At 49.6% G+C, this 21,209-nt stretch overlaps 2 protein-coding genes across 2 annotated transcripts; both read right to left on the bottom strand.

Moving 5' to 3' along the window:
• Positions 1-9,457: 9,457 nt before the first annotated feature.
• On the bottom strand, positions 9,458-17,210 carry LOC124487312. The gene is made up of 2 exons (XM_047049540.1): positions 15,779-17,210; positions 9,458-12,578 (listed from the first exon to the last, which is right to left on the bottom strand). Exons 1-2 carry the CDS (start codon positions 16,783-16,785, stop codon positions 9,458-9,460), a joined length of 4,128 nt encoding a protein of 1,375 aa, XP_046905496.1. The 5' UTR covers positions 16,786-17,210.
• On the bottom strand, positions 16,837-20,604 carry LOC124487592. The gene is made up of 2 exons (XM_047050018.1): positions 20,493-20,604; positions 16,837-19,807 (listed from the first exon to the last, which is right to left on the bottom strand). The coding sequence occupies exon 2, from the start codon at positions 19,177-19,179 to the stop codon at positions 16,837-16,839; it is 2,343 nt and encodes a 780-aa protein (XP_046905974.1). The 5' UTR covers positions 19,180-19,807; positions 20,493-20,604.
• Positions 20,605-21,209: the final 605 nt, after the last annotated feature.

Here is a 21,209-nt window from a genome sequence, read left to right as displayed (position 1 = left end):
AGATGTGGCGATGCCCTTCCTCATGTATTCCCCAGCAGATACAACATACATGTGCAGCGCACCCGGGCCTAGTCTAGCACCGTCAGGGATAACGGCGGGCACGCCAGCCCGTCCGGTAACTCCTGAAAGTTGAAACAAGACAGTGCGTCAGCACTTCTGTTTTCTAGGCCCGGAATGTACACGGCGCGCAATATGAAATTATCGAGCACGCTTGTCCACGTTAGCCATCTGACTAAGCGATTGATGAAGGCCACCGAAGACTTCCCTTTATTGATGATGTGGACAGTAGCTTCGTTGTCGCAGAACACGGTTATCTTTTTCCTACACCATGAATGCCCCCACAACAAGCAAGCAACCACAATGGGATACAATTTGTGTAGAGCCGTGGAGTAGGTCTCTGGAGCCAGAGAAACTATCTCTGCGGGCCAAGCTCCGGAGAACCACTCGTTGCCGTGAAACCCCCTAAACCCAACGGAGGGAGCCGCGTCGGTGTAAAAATCGAGAGCGGCGGACGACTCCGCGGAGTCGTGATAGAAAAAACTGATGCGGTTCCAACGGTCGCACAGCACACTCCAAAACCGCAAATCCGACCGGCACCCATCGTCCAACTCCACGCCATCCCGGAGATGAGGCACACTCTTAGCCACGTCCAAGAGACAGGACACAAATGCGTGGCCCTGGGGTATGATGCGCATAGCAAAATTCAGATGCCCCAGCAACGACAACAGCTCACGTTTGGTCATGACAGAGGCGCCCGAGGCGGCCCTCAGGACGCTGCGAACGCGCTCCAGTTTATCCGAGGGCAACGACGCCTGCATGGTAACGCTATCCAGGGTGACACCGAGGAATTCCAACGAGGTGAACGGGCCCACGGTTTTTTCCACGGACAGCGGGACGCCCAGATACCCGAAAGCGTCCCTCAGCACCGAGATACAGCCGGCGGGCGGAGACGACGGAAAATCTACCACCAAAAAATCGTCCAGCAGGTGCAAAACGAACGGCAACCGGTGGACATTCAAAAGGATCCAGCACAGCGCCTCCGACAGCGTGTTGAAAATACGCGGGCTGCTGCGGCAGCCAAAAGCCAATCTAACCGAAAAAGTACAGCTTGCCGCCCCACCGAACGCCGAATAGATTCCACTGAGAGGGATGAAGAGGCATGACTTTAAAGGCGTCGGTGATATCCGCTTTCCCCAGCCACGCGCCCCTGCCTGCGGTCGTTATCATGCTGATGGCATTGTCCACACTTGCGTAGTACAGCGAAAACGGTTCTCTGGGGATCAAACTGTTGATGCTGGGCACGACGCCGTCGTGAGGGGCAGACAGGTCTATAATGAGGCGCTTCTTCCCGGAGTATTTGCGTGTTGCGACGCCTATGGACACAAAACATTGATTGGGATGCTTCCCTAACGAGGCAGACAGTCTCGACACGTCGACTGGGTGGACGGGTGTTTATTCATTTCCCCTTCGGAGCCGGGCGGGCCCGACGAGGGCACACAGATCGGGGATGAGCGTCCCCGCAATAGCTGCAAGCATGCAGAAACCTGCAATTAGAATAACGACACACACTTTCGTTTTACGTAATGCACAGCGAGGTGTCAGCACCAGAGGAGGGCAATCCCTTCCTCCGACCAGCTCGTCCGCCCGAGGTGGAGGCACCGTCGCCCGACCTCTCTTCCTTAACCGGCGGTGTGTATGCCGTCCTCGGGCACAGATTCACCGTGTGGGCAAGCGACCCACACGGAGCAACACATCGGAGTATGCCCGGTGAACACTCTGCTGACCAGATCGAGGTCGAGCACCGACCAGTCTAGACGAACGTTGAACTTCTGGATGTATAACGCAGCTTTGGCAGAAATGCTTTTATTGGAACCCAGAAAACAAGGTCCCGCCATAGCGCATAGCCAAATCAGAGATCAATGCTAGATACGTGTCTAGCTCCACACGACGCTCGGGGCAGGCCTCGCAGAGCGTGTCTCGGTATACGCCGAAAGCCACGAAGAATTCGGGGAGAGTCAGGTTTTTGACATCCTCGGATCACACCCTTTAAGGAACACAGATACTTCCCCACACTCGACCACCCGTCTGTCAACCGGATCCGAAGCACACAGCAGAATCTTCACCAGATTGACATCGGTACCTGCGAGGATTTGGCTCCTCAGTTGGGCAGATATGCCGGCAGCAGGAGACAGGAACGGCGCCCCAGAAGCGGCCGCCGGTAATGCGGGAGCCAGAGTCCACCTTGGAGTCGATCCAACATCCGAGGCAGCCGGGGTGCCTCCGAACCCGGTCCCGGGGATCTGCGAGGTTGACGCCGTTGCTGACTTGACCTCCAAGGCGACGACACAAGCTCCTATGTCCGCCAGAGACGTTTTGATTTCCAGCAGGGCCGTCAGCACCGGGTCTGCACGGGAGGTGGACGCTGCTGGGGCCGGGCTTTCCCCCCGGCCTCGAGCCCTTTTCCCGGGTGCCGGTTGGGAAGAGGCGCCCCGCTTCCCTTTGCCCTTCCCTGCCGGGGCGCTTAGGGGAGCGGAAGGAGCAGCCTCGCCGCACTCCATAAAAAAAGAAAACAGCTCCTCACAGCTCCGCTTTGATCCCCTGGGAGGAGTCACACCCCTGGCATACAGGGAGTCGAGGATGCGATGGACTGGCCAAGCCTTCAAAGTAGCCGGTCTCTGGGCCAGACGCGAGCTGCGTCGAACGGGAATGTCCCCCTCGTCGCCGAGATCCACGGAAGGTGCACATCCGGGTGACCGATCGGAACCGTCACCCAACACCCCCAACAACCGGGCCGCCTCCGAATCGGAGGAATCGAACATGGCAGTGCAGAACAAGGAAACGGCAAACGGATGGACACCAGCAGCACTGGCAGCAGCACTGATCATACAACGACCGGGGTGAGTGTATGCATATCCGCGCGTCTTTTAAAGACGCCTTATCGGACGTGGCCCAATGGATATGCGCTGCTACATGGGTGTGGTAGTGGGTGGAGTAAAGGAAGGTGGAGTAAGACGCCTTACGTCCCCGATCACTGACTGACGCGCGCTGCCCGATTGCCCTGCCAGAACTTGCTGCGCTTATTGATGCAATGTGTGTCCAAGTTAGGACTGTAATTGGAATGCTTCAAGTTCAAGTCTTTTATTTGTCAGGTACACAGCACAACACAAGGTCAGACCGGGCACTGAAATTTGTAAGACAAGACAACGCAAGCACCTGGCATAACATAACATTTAAGTACACAGAACATAATTTACATCTATGCTGAGCTTAAATAAGTGAAACTTCCTAAATATACAGATAGCAATAAATAATCGACTATACTAACCCTAATACTAAAACTTCCTAAATATACAGATAACAATAAATAATACACTATACTAACCCTAAATGCACATAATACCTATTACAACCCTTTAGCCTATTCTAACCTAGGTGGAGTACAGTACAATGGTGCTAAATTGCAGATCAGTGACTATGTCAATGGCCATACAGGAGCCTGATGGTGAAGTACAGTGAGGTACAGTAGTGCAGTGTTACTGATAGTGCAACCAGTAGCTGAAAGTGACAGTGTATAAGTGACTAGTGTGCAGTAAATCAATGTCCATATCAGTGTCCATTCAGAAGCCTGATGGCCCTTGGGTAGAAACTGTTGTCCAGTCTGCGTGTGCGCGACCGGATGCTGCGGTAACGCCTGCCAGAAGGCAACGGGTAAAGAGACTGAAGGATGGGTGGGAACAGTCTCGTACAATCCTGCCAGCTTTCCTGAGGCAACGTGTGTGGTAGGTGTCCTGTAGGGCTGGGAGCTTCCTGCCGATGATGAACTCAGCGGAACGGACCACACTTCGTAGGGCCTTGCGGTCCCTGTCTGTGCAGCTCCCATACCACACTGTAATGCAACCAGTCAGAATGCTCTCTATAGTGCATCTATAAAGCTAGTGAGGATGACTGAGTCCATACCAAACTTCTTCAGTCTCCTCAGGAAGAAGAGCCGTTTACGGGCCGCTTTGACCACCTTGTCCGTGTGAACAGACCAGGTGAGGTCGTTGCTGATGTTCAGCCCGAGGAACTTGAAGCAGCTGACCTTCTCCACTTCAGATCCGTTGATGAATAGGGGTGCATGCTCCTCCTCCTGCCGCCTCCTATAGTCCACAGTCATCTCCTTGGTCTTGGTTGATGTTGAGAGAGAGGTTATTGTCCTGGCACCATGATGTCAGGGTGTCAACCTCCTCTCTGTAGGCAGACTTGTCACTGTCAGAGATGAGGCCCACGATGGTTGTGTCGTCAGCAAACTTAACAAGGAGGTTGGAGCACAAGTGAATTTGAATTTGGGATATCCAGAATTGCATTTTGGATATCAACATTTCGAATTCTTGATATCCAAAATGCAATTCTGGATATCCAGAATTTGAATTGTTGATATCCAAAATGCAATTCTGGATATCCCAAGTTCGAATTGTTGATATCCAAAATGCAATTCTTGATATCCCATATTCGAATTCTTGATATCCAAAATGTAATTCTGGATATCCAAAATTCGAATGGTTGATATCCAAAATGCAATCCCAGATAGCAAACTTCATTGAAACTAAGTTGAATCTTTCATGTGGGCGGGAGTCAGATGGCTGAGCGGTAAGGGAGTCGGGATAGCAATCAGAAGGTTGCTGGATCGATTTCCCACCATGCCAAATGACGTTGTGTCCTTGGGCAAGGCACTTCACCCTGCTTGCCTCGGGGGAATGTCCCTGTACTTACTGTAAGTCGCTCTGGATAAGAGCGTCTGCTAAATGACTAAATGTAAATGTGAATTAACATTTCGCTGTCAACGCTAATTACATTGAACCAAGTCAGACTCTGATGTTGATTCAACATCATGTTGCTCCCTTATTTAAAGGAGACATGGCATGAAAACTTCATTTTATGAGGTTATTTAACATTAATATGAGTTCCCCTAGCCTGCCTTTGGTCCCCCAGTGGCTACAATTTTCAATAAGTGTAAACCAAGCCCTGCGTGTTCTTCTCCGCCTTTGACAAAATGAAGGCTCAAACGCTGTGTTTGAAAATCTCCTCCAAGTGACGTAGATACGAGAAAGGTTACCTCCCCTCTCTCTGCTTTGCCCGCTCAGATCATCTGGCCCGCCCATGAGAAACTGAGCTGCCACCGTACAAGGGCGAGTGCGATATCGGTTTTTCCAGGAGAGACATCATGGCAAGCAAACAAACGAAGCATAACAGTTGCTCATTGCTTGGATGTGCAAATCAAAACAAAAGTATTTTTTGAGTTCCTTCATCCAAGCTTCTGCACAACCAGTATCTTAATTTGATTTTCGCTGGAATTGCGCCGACACAACTTCACAAAGTTTTGTATGTCTGCGCCAAACATTTCAGCCTCTACTGTTTCCTGTTAAGGATAGTGTAAACTGGGTGTTGAGAGGAAGAATGATACACGGTTAAGCATCGGACCATGTTACTTGTAGTTTAATTAGTAATGATGCAATCACAAGATACACAATGAAAACAACACACCAAGATGTCCGTAGTCTAGTACAATGAATCAGTCGATGATGCAAAAGCAGTCGTCCCACCAAAACAGAGTATAAGATTAGAACGAACGAAGGCCTTCGTTGAGAAAGTGGTCGTGACAGAATATCAGAGAAAGTTCTGCCCCTCCCAAGTTCTGTCTCCCCGCCCTTGGGAGACAGATCTTGTACTCCCCAGAGAGGGAGGTCTGGTGAGTGGCCATTGGTCAGGAGACCTTGGGGTGGCTATTGTTAACCAATTAAATGTCCAGGGCGTTCATGCTGGCGCAAGGTGGGCAGTCCACGGACCTGGTGATGTTAGGAGAGGGAGGGGGCAGAGAAGACCCACAGGTCTGGTGTTGTTCAGGGAGGGGGGTGGACGAGACCCACAGGTCTGATGCAATCCAAGGGGGGGGGGGGGGTTTGAGTTCTCCAGAGTTGAGAGCAGGTCATCTCGAGGTCCTGATGATATACGGGGTGGGGTCTTCAAGGGGAAGGGGAGAGGGTAAGACCACTCCTAGGTCAGATGATGTAAAGGGGCAGATGGGCTCCAAGGAGAAGGGGGCATCCAGTGAGAAGGGGGGGGGGGGGGGCAGAGTCTCCAGGGGAAGGGGGCATCCAGTGAGAAGGGGGGGGGGGGGGGGGGCAGGGTCTCCAGGGGAAGGGGGCATATTATCCATAGTAAGAACTGTCCGGTCTGACTCGTCCTGAAGCAGAGAAGAGTTATGTTCCCAGCATCACCTTATCTCCCAAGTTGACACTTTTACTCCCATGAGCTGACTAGCTCATTGTGCTCACACCAGTCCCTGAGCGTCACGAACTCGCCTCCCAAGTCAGTTTGCCTGACATCTGCATTCTTGTCCACACACCAAAGTTACATTTCAATGTTTCTTATCTGTTACTTTATTAAATCAATTGATCACATTCAATATTTGTATCTTAGTTATTAGCATTACAAAACATGTGTGTTTACATATTCATATTAGATATTGATTGGTATAGCAGCATTGATCAGCAGTATAATGCTATCATTTCCTCACAATCCCTCCTTTGACACCACTATGTGGTGTCAACATTAAAACTGGATATTTTAAAGTTTCATGGATCCCTCCTTTCACACCCTCTAAAGGGTGTGACAACACAAATTCAAAATATACCAGTCTGGCAGTAAAGGCAAATCAGTTGTTAACTAGGTTAAACATGCGCATATGGTCATCAAAACAGTCAAAATTTAATATTTTTAAAGTTTTCATGGATCCCTCCTTTCACACCCTTTAAAGGGTGTGACTACACAAATTTAAAATATTATGAACCTGTGTGAGCAAACAATGGAGGTTAGTTCAGATGAGCAATAAGAAACAGTCAGTCAGATTACAGGAAGATATATATGACTTTTTTTTTTTTTTTCTAGAACTCACCCTCCTTTCACACCCTCTAAAGGGTGTGACGCCTTACGATCAGTCAATCTGTTAAACAGAACATTAAAAGAGTCAATACATGTAGAAAGAAACTGTTAATTCGGACAGGATATTTTAAAGTTTTCATGGAATCCCTCCTTTCACACCCTTTAAAGGGTGTGACAACTAACACAAAATTTAAAATATCCCGTTAAGGAACACAATGCTTAGAACGATAATAATGAGACTATGCAGCGTTATGGCCAAGTGGTGTGGACACACTGGACACAGTGGGAAAACCCTAATGATGTTATAGGGGAAAACCCACCGTCACTCCGCAGAGTGGACATTCGACATCCATGTACCCACGGCAGACCTGAACATACTCACAGGTCCCCTTCACCACATACATACAACTTTAGCCAAGCTTTTAGAATTGTAATAAAATAAATTTGAGAACATTGAATAACAATCAAACTGGACATTACTGATTAAGATATGTCCCAGTGTAAATAAGGACGTGATTAGTGAAAGTAAAGGGGTTCAAAAGATAATGCCGTGAGGAAAGAGAACATGGCCCTAGCGACAGCCGTCGCTCCAGTCCTGTCCACTTGTAGCCTCACAGAAACGCTCGATCTCTGAGTGAACTTCAAATTCCACCATTTCCTCCAGATAACACTGTGCCTGCTGCCCTGTTAAAGTATTTGTCAGTCTTCCAATCAGGTTCTTAGCGCAGGGTATGAAACAGCAGCTGCACATGATCAGAATGACTACCGTCGCTGTCACTGCCCCCACCACTGAGACAATAGTAGATGTCCATTTACCGAACCAGGACTGCAACATTGATGTGAAGTAGTTGTCCACTCCACTGTTCTCGGCCAGTTCCTTACTCAGAGACGTCAGTCCCTTCAATGCCCTGGATACGGAGCCATCTGGTGCAGTGTTGTTAGGGACAAATGTGCAGCACAGGGTTCCAAAAATCCTGCACACTCCGCCCTTCTCGGCCAACAACATATCCAATGCCATACGATTCTGCAGTGTCATGGTGCTGGTTCGGTCTAGCTGCTCGGCTAGTCCCCCTATAGCGACTCTAGTAAAGTTCACAAATCGTTGCTGATTGTAGTATATGTAATTTATCCACTCCATGTTTTTGTTTATCGATGGGAAGATGAACAGTGACTCAAAACCTGCCAGAATCGGATTTCTTGCCTTGTATTCGTCTGGAACTCCTCTTGGTACGCCTATAGCATCCATCCAGATACCAGAGTCAAATGATCCTTTAACTGCCCTTGTCTGTCTCTTGATGTGGCCAATACCTCTGTCTGCCAGCCTCTCGATCTCATCGGCCGTCCGTGGAATGGCATAGAATGGCATTACAAGCTGAATTGGCGCACACACTCCTGTCCAGTCATGAGGCAATATTGGATACAATGTCGTCCCACAGAGCCACCACACATCCGCTCTAGGATAATGCATTTCATTCAGAACGTCGAGTGTGTGTCCACTTGGTGCGTAAGTTTGGTTGCACTGTGTTAGGCGGCCGACATCAACGTGCCCTGACAATTTTCGAATGCAGGTGTATCTTCCATCATATGGGGTGAAATGGGGCGGCCTTGCCATGGGTACTGAGGGAAACAGCAGTTTGATAGTGGTGCAACCTTCTGGGTGTAGCTGGCTGAAAAGTTTCAACAGGCATTTGAACGTTTTTTCATCATCCCTCGGGGTGATAGGAAAAGGTACCGTTCCTAGTAGTGGCCTTGCGGTCCCGCAAGCCACACAGTTTTTAACTCTATGCTGTTCCGCAGTGTACATCATCCAGTCTACCCACTCATTTCTGTCGGCGTATCCTGTTTCAGCTACAATGGTGTCCTTGAGTGTGGTCTGTCCTGAGTTCTGGGCTTTGGTGCTGTCTGGAAATGTGTTCTTTGATATTATGATCTCAAAAGTTCTGATTGTGTCTTTTCCCTTTTCCTCCATTCCTAGACAGTAGCTTCCCCTATCTCCTTCGTAGGGATCTTTTAGGGTGACAAGCAGTGGGTTGCATGATGATTTAGGTTTGCAGTCCTTGGGAGCCTTCCCTCTGCTTATAGACAGTCTCTCCAGTTGGTTTATGTTTCCATTACTGACCCTTTTTAGCGCAGTGGCAGGCTTGTATCCCCAGTCATGTGGTCCAGTGTTCCATCCGATATCTCCCCATGAGCTACAGTGTGTGGTTATTCCCATGTAGATGTTTACTGAACTGTAGTACTCTTGACTGCCCCAATTGCATGGTAACATTTCGCAGAGGTCTACCTTCAGTGTCGCTGTTTGGCCCAGGGTGTATTTCAGGCTGCTTAGGCACTCAGTGGTTGTTTTGAGACAACCCATGGTGCAGACGAGCAGTCCCCAAAAGCACAATCTAGACATATTGATGTGTTGCCGCGGAATGTGTGAAGTGAGGAAACCGGTTGGGCTAGAAGAAGTGTCGTATGATTATTAAGCATATGATGAGTACGTCCACTTTTTCGATCTGGACTGCAGCTCTGTCTCGTTCTGTCCTCTTCCTTAAACTTCAGGTTTGTCGGTGGGTTTGTCTTCAAGGCAACACAGATCCTTTCTAACTTCCCCCAGAGTGCGGGAGGGGGCCTCCGCCGATGCACAGTGTGTGAGGTGATGCCAATGATCTCCGTTTTTTCCTCTGACTTTCAAAGCGTGGGAGGCACGTTCTGTTACCTGCCACGGACCTGTCCACCGAGGTTCAGTCCACTTTCGTTTGTGTACTTTAACTCTCACCCAGTCTCCAGGCCCTACTGCTGTGTCCTGATGCTCGTCTGCTTCCTGCTCGGCCTGCCGCACCTGTGTGGACAAAACGTTGGTAAGGTCCGTCAGTGCTTTCATATACTCAGAAGCCTCTATCTTCCATAAGTCTAGAATTGGGCCCCTGCCCCCATCCCTAGGCGGTCCTGGCATGGGTCTCCCAGTCAGCAATTCATGTGGGGACAAGTGTGTCTTTTCGGATTGGGAACTTCTCATTGACATTAGGGCTAGTGGTAGGGCATCCACCCATGACATCTTGGTGCCATAGCAGATCTTAGCAGTCTTCCGTTTCAATGTTCCGTTCACCCTTTCTACTATTCCTTGTGATGCCGGATGGTATACTGCCCCAAAGCTGTGTGTTATTCCCAACTGTTGCTCCACTTTTGCCAGGTGTTGGCTTGTGAAATGGCTGCCGTTGTCTGATCGGATTCTTGCTGGGACCCCATATCTGGGTATGAGTTCGTTTTTTAACCATTTGATCACGGAATTCGCGTCTTCTCGTCTTGTGGGTATTGCCTCCACCCACTTTGTGAATCTGTCCACCATCACCAGCATGTATCTGAAACCTCGTACTATGTTTTCTGCCCCCATGTCCGTGTAGTCTATGCATATTTCTTTAAACGGGGCCTCCGGAACCGGGAATCTCCCCATTGGGCAGGTGAAGGTTTTCTTGTCATTAAATGCCAGGCATGTGTCGCATTCGCGTACATAGTTCTCGACCAACTCCTTCATGTACGGATGCCACCAGTCTGTCTCTATGGTTTTTGTGGTTCGTCTTCTGCTTTCATGGGCTGGTCCATGCGCTTGCGCTGTCAGTATTGTCACTAATTTTGCCGGTGCTACTAATTGTCCGTCGTGTGCTCTCCACAGTCCATCTTTTTCTGTAGCTCCTTTGTGTATCCACTGGCTCTGTTCGTACACTCCTGCTTCCTTTTGTATCTCCACTAGGTCTTGTGTGGTCAGGGCTGGTCTGATTGGCTCGGCCAGACACATCAATTGCTTGGTGTATCCTCCTGCCATTTTGGCTGCTCTGTCGGCCGCATCATTTCCTTGGGCAACATGATTATTGCTTTTTTGGTGTCCTGGACATTTCATTATGGCTACCCTAGTGGGCAGCAGTACTGCCTCGAGCAGTCTCTTAAGAGTCGTGGAGTGTCTGACGGCGGTTCCATTGGTCGTAAGAAATCCTCTCCTTTTCCACTGTGGCCCGTCTACATGCACTGCTCCATGTGCATAGGCTGAGTCGGTGTAGATGTTTACGGCTTTCCCTTGGCTTAATTCCAAAGCCCTTGTGAGCCCGTGGATTTCTGCTAACTGTGCCGATGCTGGTTGTGGAATGATTTCTGCTTCCCAGGTAGTGTGATTGTTCCATTTGCCAGTTCCTTCCTGCTGAACAACTGCATAGGAGGCCACATTTCCAGTGTTTCCCTTGTAGCAACATCCGTCGCTAAACAGTGTGCTGTCCGGGTCTTTTAGTGGTGTGGTGGTAAGATCGGGTCTTATCTTCAGATCCTTCTGAGATACATATTCACAGTTGTGTGGTATGAGTTCAGCAGGATCCAACTCAGGGGCCATGTTGATGTTTCCAGTCTCATAGAAAATGTGTGGTTTTGTCAATGTCCCACATATTTTTGCTTTTCGTACTGCAGAGATGGTGAAAGCCCTTGAGGTAAGAAATGACACCACCCCATGTGTTGTGTTGACTTTTAGCGGGTGGCACATGACAATGTGTGCTGTCTTTTCGATGGCCTTGGCTAAAGCCGTCAGGTGTCTGCCGCACCCTGTTTGTCCCATTTCTACATTACTAAGTTTTGAACTGTGATACATAAGTACTCTTCTTTCTCCCTCCTTTCTCTGAAACAGAACTGCCGTAACAGTACCACCTGTTTCAGAAACATCCAGATGAAATGGTTTTGTGTAGTCCGGGGGACAGAGGTGTTCGGCCTGTCCCAGTGCTTGTTTGGTGCGGATAAATGCTTGCTCGGCCTCTGGTGTCCAGACGAGTACTTGTTGGTGTTCCCTGATTCCGGCGGTGTTGAGTATGTCCCTTAGTGGTTGGGTTAGCGACACGTAGTCAGGGATGTGGTTTCGGCTGTATCCGGTCAATCCCAGAAATGCCAGCATGTGTTTGACAATTGTTGGTTTCCCATGGTTCAAAATGGACTCCTTTTGTGAGCCTGTTAGTGTCATGCTGTTGGCTGAGATCAATCTGCCCAAATACGTGACTGTTCGTCTGGCAATCTGAGTTTTTTCTTTCTTCACCTTATATCCTTTTTCCGCCAGCACTGTCAGCAATGTTCGGGTTGCTTCGAGGCACTGCTCAGCCGAGGTCGCTGCTAGTAATAAATCATCCACATATTGGATAATTACTGTCCCTTGTGGCAGGGTAATGTCTGACAGGTCATCGCGCAGCACTAAGTTAAAGATTCCCGGGGAGTCCTTGTATCCTTGTGGCATGCGGTTGTAGGTGTATCGCCGTCCATTGTATGTGAATGCAAACCAGTCCTGTACTTCTTGACGCAGCGGGATGCAGAAGAAAGCGTTCGCCAGATCTATGACTGAGAAGTGGGTTTGTTCTGGCGACAAATTCATGAGCGAGACATAGGGATCTGGTACGACCAACAGTCGCGTGTTTGTTACATCGTTGATTGGGCGGAGATCATGCACCATTCTCCATCCTTTTCCTCCTGCTTTTGGTACTGGCAGTATTGGTGTGTTCCATTGAGAGTTTGACGGCCGTATCACTCCAGCTGCTAGCAACCCGGCAATGGTCTCGCCAATCCCTTCTATCTGTTCTTCTTTGAGTTTATATTGGGGACGCCAGATTGGTGTGTCAGATGGATTCTTCAGTGTCATCCCAATCTCGCTGGTCACCCTCCCTACATCATATGGTCCTGTTGTCCACAACTTGTCTGGGACATCTTTTAGATAGTGGTCCGTGTTTGGGTGATTTGTGTGTTCCCGTCCATGGTCCCTTTCCAGCTCCACTTCTTCCATATCTCCTTCGTTGTCTTGTGTGTCAGAAATTCTCCACATGTCTCCTGCGGCGTTCACATGCAATTTTGGTGCTGTTGTGGGCAGCCATGTCATCGTCAGTGCTTTTTTCACCATTGGACCGAGACACCTTGCTTCTCCTCCTGCTGCAACTGATAGGGTGATGTGGGGCACAGATTCAGTGGTCAGTGTGTACCATGCCATCTGGTCAGGTGTTAGTTCACAATATGCTGCGACTCCTTCTTTTCCCACATATATGTCTCTTGATCTGATTGTCTCTGTTTTTCCCTCTTTGTGTGTCTGCCACGCCTCCTGATATACTTCGTCTGGTGCCCGTAGATAGTTGTATGTGCAATGTGGGGGGTCCGGGGGCGGTCCGTATGGATGTAGTTCATTGATCCATGCCTTCCAGTCCATATAGGTTTTGAGCGCTCCTTTCGTTTCTCCTGGCGGAGACAGTCTTGTCCAGTATATTTGCGTCATTTCTGTCATTCCTACTGGTGTCTTTGTGTTAGTGCCCATGAACAGTATCCTCTGGCCATCACTGATTGTTTTTGATGTTTCTACTCCTGGCATATACAACGCCAATCCTTTTGTGGAGCAGGTGATGGTAACTCCTATTTTCAGCAGCAGGTCTCTCCCCATCAGGTTCATGGGGCATTTGGGGGCATGCAGAAATGAATGTGTCAGTGTTTGTGAGCCGACTGTGGTGATTAGTGGCTGGGTGTACCGCTGTTCTTCGCTTTGTCCCGAGTATCCAACTGTTCTGATGGTTTTAGAAGAGAGTGGGGTTGTCCCTTTTAGATTGTTCAGGCATGACACTGCCGCACCTGTGTCCACCATCAACTCCACTTTTTCTCCATCAATCATGCAGGTGACCATTGGTACTTTACTGGCTTGGATGTCACCTGCAGTCGGATCCTCTGGGCCTCCTCATTGGTCGCCATCCCACTGGTCCAGGGTCCATGTCGCGACCGGCATCTGTGTCGCATTCGGTGGCTGAAGCAGAGGCAGACCCGCTGGTTGCTGAGTTTGTTGCGGCTGTGGTACCTGTAGGTTCAGAGTTATTTGGCCTCTACCTCCTCCTCTCTTGTTGTAGCCACCTCTTCCTCGTTTGTTCTGGCCTTGAGGGCATTCCCTGGCGAAGTGTGTCGTCTCTCCACATGTGTAGCACGCTCCTCGCTGGCCTCCTCGTCCGCCGCCTGTAGGGTAGGCATATTGAGGGGCATTTTGTGGAAACGCCGATGGATACTGATATTGGGGTTGGGGGTATTGGGGTTGGGGTTGTTGGGGACGAGGGTATTGTGGTTGAGGGGGTATTTGGGGAAGGGGGTATTGTGGTTGTGGAAGAGGGTGTTGTGGTTGGGGAAGAGGGTATTGAGGTTGTGGGGGAGGGTGTTGTGGTTGGGGAAGAGGGTATTGAGGTTGTGGGGGTTTTGGTCGCACTTCCACTGCCATTTGCTCAAACAGAGGTTCTTCCACTATCATTTGTGTCTTGGTAGCTTTCTTCTTCTCATTGGCCATGTCGTGTCTATCTGCGACCCGACCCCTCAGGAGCTGTCTGTTCATGTCACTGTCTTTCAGACATAGTTCTTTTTCAGCTTTATCATGCTTCTTTTGGTAATGTATAAGGTAGTTTGTCCATTCAGCCACAGGTTTGTAGGTCAGACCCACCACGTCCTCGAGTTCGTCTCGGACGGCTTTCGGGAGTGCTCTTACTACTGCAGACTTCCAAAACAATAATTGGCCTTTAGTGACATCGTGGCGTTCTCCAGTTCCTTCCAACCACACATCCTCAGCTCTTCTGAGAAATGCGTGCATCTTCTCTCCAGGCTCCATTTCCAAGCTTTCCAGGGCTGCCAAGCTCTGCTCTTGTGGGTAGATGTCTCTTATGGCATCCCAATATCTTCCTCTGGCATTGTTGAACGGTTCTCTGTCGTCATCCCCCTCGCATTTAGCCTTCTGGTCGATAGTTCGAACCTTCACTTTCCCATCCAGTCGTAAGATGATGGCTCGGATGTCTCCCATTGCCAGGCGGTCTTGTGCCGTCAGCTTCTCGAAAGCCCTTATCCATTGGGCTCCTCCGGCCGACAGTGGAGGAAGTACAGTGACTAACTCGTTCATGTCTCTATGGCTCCATGGTTCGTACCGGGCTGCCCCGCCTGCATCCAACAGCAGTGGGCATTGGAACTGGCTGTTGTCGCTCCACCCTCCTTTGTGGGCCTGGTGTGACCTGGTTCTGGCGGACATTCCTCTTTGATCTACTTCCATTTCTTTTCCTGTTATTATTACAGAATCTGTCTTTTCGTGGCGGCTTTTCCTCTGGTTCCGCTTGTATCTCTCCTCTTCTTCAATTCTTTCCAGTTTTTCTTCCAGCACCCTTCGTTGTTCGTCTGGGATTTCTTCACACTCCCCTTCAATCAGGCTGTCCTGGTCAAGTTCATGGCTTGCGTAGCCAGTTCTTCTGGGAATGCTGGACTGGCACAGGCTACTGTTTAGGTCAGGTTCATACCCCGTTCTTTGGGGAATGTCGGGCTGGCTGTAGTTGCGAGGTCTCGTTTGGCTGTTTAAAGAGGCTGGGGCTGGACGTTCTCTTGATTCGTTTTCTTCCCTCCTTTCTTGCTCCATCATCGTTGCCTGTGTTTTGATGATCCTTTCTCCCAGTATTGATGCCATTTCTGTCAGTTCTTCCACTGTAAGATCATCTGGGATGTCCGTGCGTCTCCCGTTGACTTCTAATTCAAGTTTTCCCGACTTGACCTCGAACACTGGGGCTTGGGTAAATGGATTGTTGGATGAATAAGGTGGGGGAGCTGTAGGGGCTTTTGGGGTCTCCTTGGCGTCTGGAGCTGTTGGAGTTATTGCCTCTGTGATGTCTGGGTACAATCTTTTTTCACTTATTTTTGGCGGCAGGTGGGTTGTTATTGGTTGATTTTCTGGGATGGTCAACATCATTATTAATTCTGTTGCCCTTGCATGTTTCAGCTTAGCTTGTTCATAGGCTCGCTTGCTTCCTCCTATCTTGTGGCTGCCTGCCTTAAGGAGGGATTCTTCAGTGTCATCCCAATCTCGCTGGTCACCCTCCCTACATCATATGGTCCTGTTGTCCACAACTTGTCTGGGACATCTTTTAGATAGTGGTCCGTGTTTGGGTGATTTGTGTGTTCCCGTCCATGGTCCCTTTCCAGCTCCACTTCTTCCATATCTCCTTCGTTGTCTTGTGTGTCAGAAATTCTCCACATGTCTCCTGCGGCGTTCACATGCAATTTTGGTGCTGTTGTGGGCAGCCATGTCATCGTCAGTGCTTTTTTCACCATTGGACCGAGACACCTTGCTTCTCCTCCTGCTGCAACTGATAGGGTGATGTGGGGCACAGATTCAGTGGTCAGTGTGTACCATGCCATCTGGTCAGGTGTTAGTTCACAATATGCTGCGACTCCTTCTTTTCCCACATATATGTCTCTTGATCTGATTGTCTCTGTTTTTCCCTCTTTGTGTGTCTGCCACGCCTCCTGATATACTTCGTCTGGTGCCCGTAGATAGTTGTATGTGCAATGTGGGGGGTCCGGGGGCGGTCCGTATGGATGTAGTTCATTGATCCATGCCTTCCAGTCCATATAGGTTTTGAGCGCTCCTTTCGTTTCTCCTGGCGGAGACAGTCTTGTCCAGTATATTTGCGTCATTTCTGTCATTCCTACTGGTGTCTTTGTGTTAGTGCCCATGAACAGTATCCTCTGGCCATCACTGATTGTTTTTGATGTTTCTACTCCTGGCATATACAACGCCAATCCTTTTGTGGAGCAGGTGATGGTAACTCCTATTTTCAGCAGCAGGTCTCTCCCCATCAGGTTCATGGGGCATTTGGGGGCATGCAGAAATGAATGTGTCAGTGTTTGTGAGCCGACTGTGGTGATTAGTGGCTGGGTGTACCGCTGTTCTTCGCTTTGTCCCGAGTATCCAACTGTTCTGATGGTTTTAGAAGAGAGTGGGGTTGTCCCTTTTAGATTGTTCAGGCATGACACTGCCGCACCTGTGTCCACCATCAACTCCACTTTTTCTCCATCAATCATGCAGGTGACCATTGGTACTTTACTGGCTTGGATGTCACCTGCAGTCGGATCCTCTGGGCCTCCTCATTGGTCGCCATCCCACTGGTCCAGGGTCCATGTCGCGACCGGCATCTGTGTCGCATTCGGTGGCTGAAGCAGAGGCAGACCCGCTGGTTGCTGAGTTTGTTGCGGCTGTGGTACCTGTAGGTTCAGAGTTATTTGGCCTCTACCTCCTCCTCTCTTGTTGTAGCCACCTCTTCCTCGTTTGTTCTGGCCTTGAGGGCATTCCCTGGCGAAGTGTGTCGTCTCTCCACATGTGTAGCACGCTCCTCGCTGGCCTCCTCGTCCGCCGCCTGTAGGGTAGGCATATTGAGGGGCATTTTGTGGAAACGCCGATGGATACTGATATTGGGGTTGGGGGTATTGGGGTTGGGGTTGTTGGGGACGAGGGTATTGTGGTTGAGGGGGTATTTGGGGAAGGGGGTATTGTGGTTGTGGAAGAGGGTGTTGTGGTTGGGGAAGAGGGTATTGAGGTTGTGGGGGAGGGTGTTGTGGTTGGGGAAGAGGGTATTGAGGTTGTGGGGGTTTTGGTCGCACTTCCACTGCCATTTGCTCAAACAGAGGTTCTTCCACTATCATTTGTGTCTTGGTAGCTTTCTTCTTCTCATTGGCCATGTCGTGTCTATCTGCGACCCGACCCCTCAGGAGCTGTCTGTTCATGTCACTGTCTTTCAGACATAGTTCTTTTTCAGCTTTATCATGCTTCTTTTGGTAATGTATAAGGTAGTTTGTCCATTCAGCCACAGGTTTGTAGGTCAGACCCACCACGTCCTCGAGTTCGTCTCGGACGGCTTTCGGGAGTGCTCTTACTACTGCAGACTTCCAAAACAATAATTGGCCTTTAGTGACATCGTGGCGTTCTCCAGTTCCTTCCAACCACACATCCTCAGCTCTTCTGAGAAATGCGTGCATCTTCTCTCCAGGCTCCATTTCCAAGCTTTCCAGGGCTGCCAAGCTCTGCTCTTGTGGGTAGATGTCTCTTATGGCATCCCAATATCTTCCTCTGGCATTGTTGAACGGTTCTCTGTCGTCATCCCCCTCGCATTTAGCCTTCTGGTCGATAGTTCGAACCTTCACTTTCCCATCCAGTCGTAAGATGATGGCTCGGATGTCTCCCATTGCCAGGCGGTCTTGTGCCGTCAGCTTCTCGAAAGCCCTTATCCATTGGGCTCCTCCGGCCGACAGTGGAGGAAGTACAGTGACTAACTCGTTCATGTCTCTATGGCTCCATGGTTCGTACCGGGCTGCCCCGCCTGCATCCAACAGCAGTGGGCATTGGAACTGGCTGTTGTCGCTCCACCCTCCTTTGTGGGCCTGGTGTGACCTGGTTCTGGCGGACATTCCTCTTTGATCTACTTCCATTTCTTTTCCTGTTATTATTACAGAATCTGTCTTTTCGTGGCGGCTTTTCCTCTGGTTCCGCTTGTATCTCTCCTCTTCTTCAATTCTTTCCAGTTTTTCTTCCAGCACCCTTCGTTGTTCGTCTGGGATTTCTTCACACTCCCCTTCAATCAGGCTGTCCTGGTCAAGTTCATGGCTTGCGTAGCCAGTTCTTCTGGGAATGCTGGACTGGCACAGGCTACTGTTTAGGTCAGGTTCATACCCCGTTCTTTGGGGAATGTCGGGCTGGCTGTAGTTGCGAGGTCTCGTTTGGCTGTTTAAAGAGGCTGGGGCTGGACGTTCTCTTGATTCGTTTTCTTCCCTCCTTTCTTGCTCCATCATCGTTGCCTGTGTTTTGATGATCCTTTCTCCCAGTATTGATGCCATTTCTGTCAGTTCTTCCACTGTAAGATCATCTGGGATGTCCGTGCGTCTCCCGTTGACTTCTAATTCAAGTTTTCCCGACTTGACCTCGAACACTGGGGCTTGGGTAAATGGATTGTTGGATGAATAAGGTGGGGGAGCTGTAGGGGCTTTTGGGGTCTCCTTGGCGTCTGGAGCTGTTGGAGTTATTGCCTCTGTGATGTCTGGGTACAATCTTTTTTCACTTATTTTTGGCGGCAGGTGGGTTGTTATTGGTTGATTTTCTGGGATGGTCAACATCATTATTAATTCTGTTGCCCTTGCATGTTTCAGCTTAGCTTGTTCATAGGCTCGCTTGCTTCCTCCTATCTTGTGGCTGCCTGCCTTTTCCCATTCATTTTTCTTGGAAATCATCTCTTGTCTCTCAAATTCGGTTATTTTCTTCCTGTCATCCAATGTTACTTCCATTACATTTCCCAGAATCAGTCCCCTCCTTCCCCAATCCAGGTATAGATGCTCAAATGTCTTGCGTTTCTCCTCTATCTCTTTCTTGGAATTGGTGGCTTCCAGCCTTCTCCACATCACATCCTTTACTGCCTTCAAGGTGGTTGGTCTGGACGCCATCCTTCTCTTCTCCTGGTGTTTCTAAGTCTGGTGTCAGTCAGATCAGGCTTGTGTCAGGGTAAATTCTGGATACAGTCAAGTCAGTGATGTTGCTGGATAGTCGAGTCGGTCTAGTTGGATACAGTCAAGTCAATTATGTCCTCTGGTTCAATGATGAACTCAGCTCTGACCCAATTGATTGTCTTCCTGTTGCCTTCAATTGGCCTCAGCCTCTCCAGCAATGCTGTCTGATCGTCAGTCCGCCTCCCTGGTAGTTCCTCCCAAGCTTCCTTTATCTCCTCGTGCTTTGCACGTTTCCGTGGACGTGACTTGTCTTCAGGTGATTCTTTTCTGCCTGGCCAGTGCTTCATATGCCAGACGGCCTTGTATGTCACACAGATTCTGGTTATCCACTTATCCGGGCGAGCCTCGACTTCACTCGTTGTTGTCCCTCGCAGATATTCTTCCAACGTTGGTGGTTCAAAGAAGGCGTCAAAAGTTTTCGAGTGTGCGCTCTTGTGGAGCTTCTCCACGATTGGCTGCAAGTGTGAAGGTTTGACTATAATTTGTGATGCCAGCTTCTCGAAATATTCTGCTTGTGCTGGATACTGTTCTTTTATTTCCTCCTTGTTTATGCACTGCAGCGATCCTGCAAACACAAGTTTGTATTCTTCCTCAGTTAATGCCACTCTTCTGTTGGTTGTGGGGTCTTTTTTACCGCTGCCTTCTTTAAACCCAGTATCTGGGTTGACCGTGTATTTGGTCTGCCACCAGTCTAATATTTTATAACCTGGCCTTAATTCAACGTGCGATGGACGCCACTTCATTTGTCCTCTCCTTAAAGACACATAAACATAACTTTTTCTTGTTTGAAACAGACATAAAACAAACATGACAGATACATATAGGCAACATAAGGCAAACATAACAGACACACACAGATAGCAAGGTCACGTCTGACCATAAATACTTGTTGTTCCACCACTGGTTGGAATCAAACAATAACAGCTGTAGTAATGCCATGTACCACTAGTCGGAGCCAGACAAAATAGAACTGCAATAATATAATCCACCACCAGTCGGAGCCACAGACAAAACACAACTGCAATAATATAATCCACCACCAGTCGGAGCCACAGACAAAACACAACTGCAATAATATAATCCACCACCAGTCGGAGCCACAGACAAAACACAACTGCAATAATATAATCCACCACCAGTCGGAGCTCACCAACCACCCAACTGCCACCAGCCGGATCCAGGCTAGTAACAGCTGCAACCCACTGTCACCAGTCAATGCCAACCACCAAAATAATTGTAATAGCGCTTACCTGTTGCTGGTCGTAGCTGTGGGTAGAGTCTCAAAGATCCACACATACACATCAGTATTAGAGAGAGAGAGAGAGAGAGAGAGAGAGAGAGAGAGAGAGAGAGAGAGAGAGAGAGAGACAAGGAGTTTAGTTGGCACCGGTAGGTCTCAGCTCCTTGACCCGAGAGAGGTAAAGAGAGAGAGAGACATAGAGAGAGAGAGAGAGAGAGTGTGTGTAGTGCAAGAGAGGGGAGGGGAGGAGAGGGGTGGGGAGGTGTGTGAAGGGAGAGAGTGTGTGAGAGGGGGGTGTGTGAGAGGGGAGGGGTTGGAGGGGAGGGGTTGGGAGTTGAGGGGAGGTGTGTGAAGGGAGAGAGAGTGTGTGAGGGGGGGAGGGGAGGGGAGAGAGGAGAGGAGGGGATAGGAGAAGAGAGGGGAGGTGGGGTGAGGAGAGCGAGAGAGAGAGAGAGAGGGCGAGAGTGAAAGAGTGAGTGAGAGGGTAGGGGTTGGAGGGGTAGGGAGTTGAGGGGAGGTGTGTGAAGGGAGAGGAGAGGAGAAAGGAGAGGAGAGGAGTGGAGAGGGGAGGAGAGGGGAGGTGGGGAGAGCGAGAGAGAGAGAGAGGGCGAGAGTGAAAGAGTGTGTGAGAGGGTAGGGGTTGGAGGGGTAGGGAGTTGAGGGGAGGTGTGTGAAGGGAGAGGAGAGGAGAAAGGAGAGGAGAGGAGTGGAGAGGGGAGGGGAGGAG

Source organism: Hypomesus transpacificus, chromosome 26 (genome assembly GCF_021917145.1).
Source record: "Hypomesus transpacificus isolate Combined female chromosome 26, fHypTra1, whole genome shotgun sequence".
Classification (NCBI taxonomy): Eukaryota; Metazoa; Chordata; class Actinopteri; order Osmeriformes; family Osmeridae; genus Hypomesus; species Hypomesus transpacificus.
The sequence above is the reverse complement of the archived record's forward strand: the minus strand, read 5'-3'. Positions and strand labels throughout refer to the sequence as shown.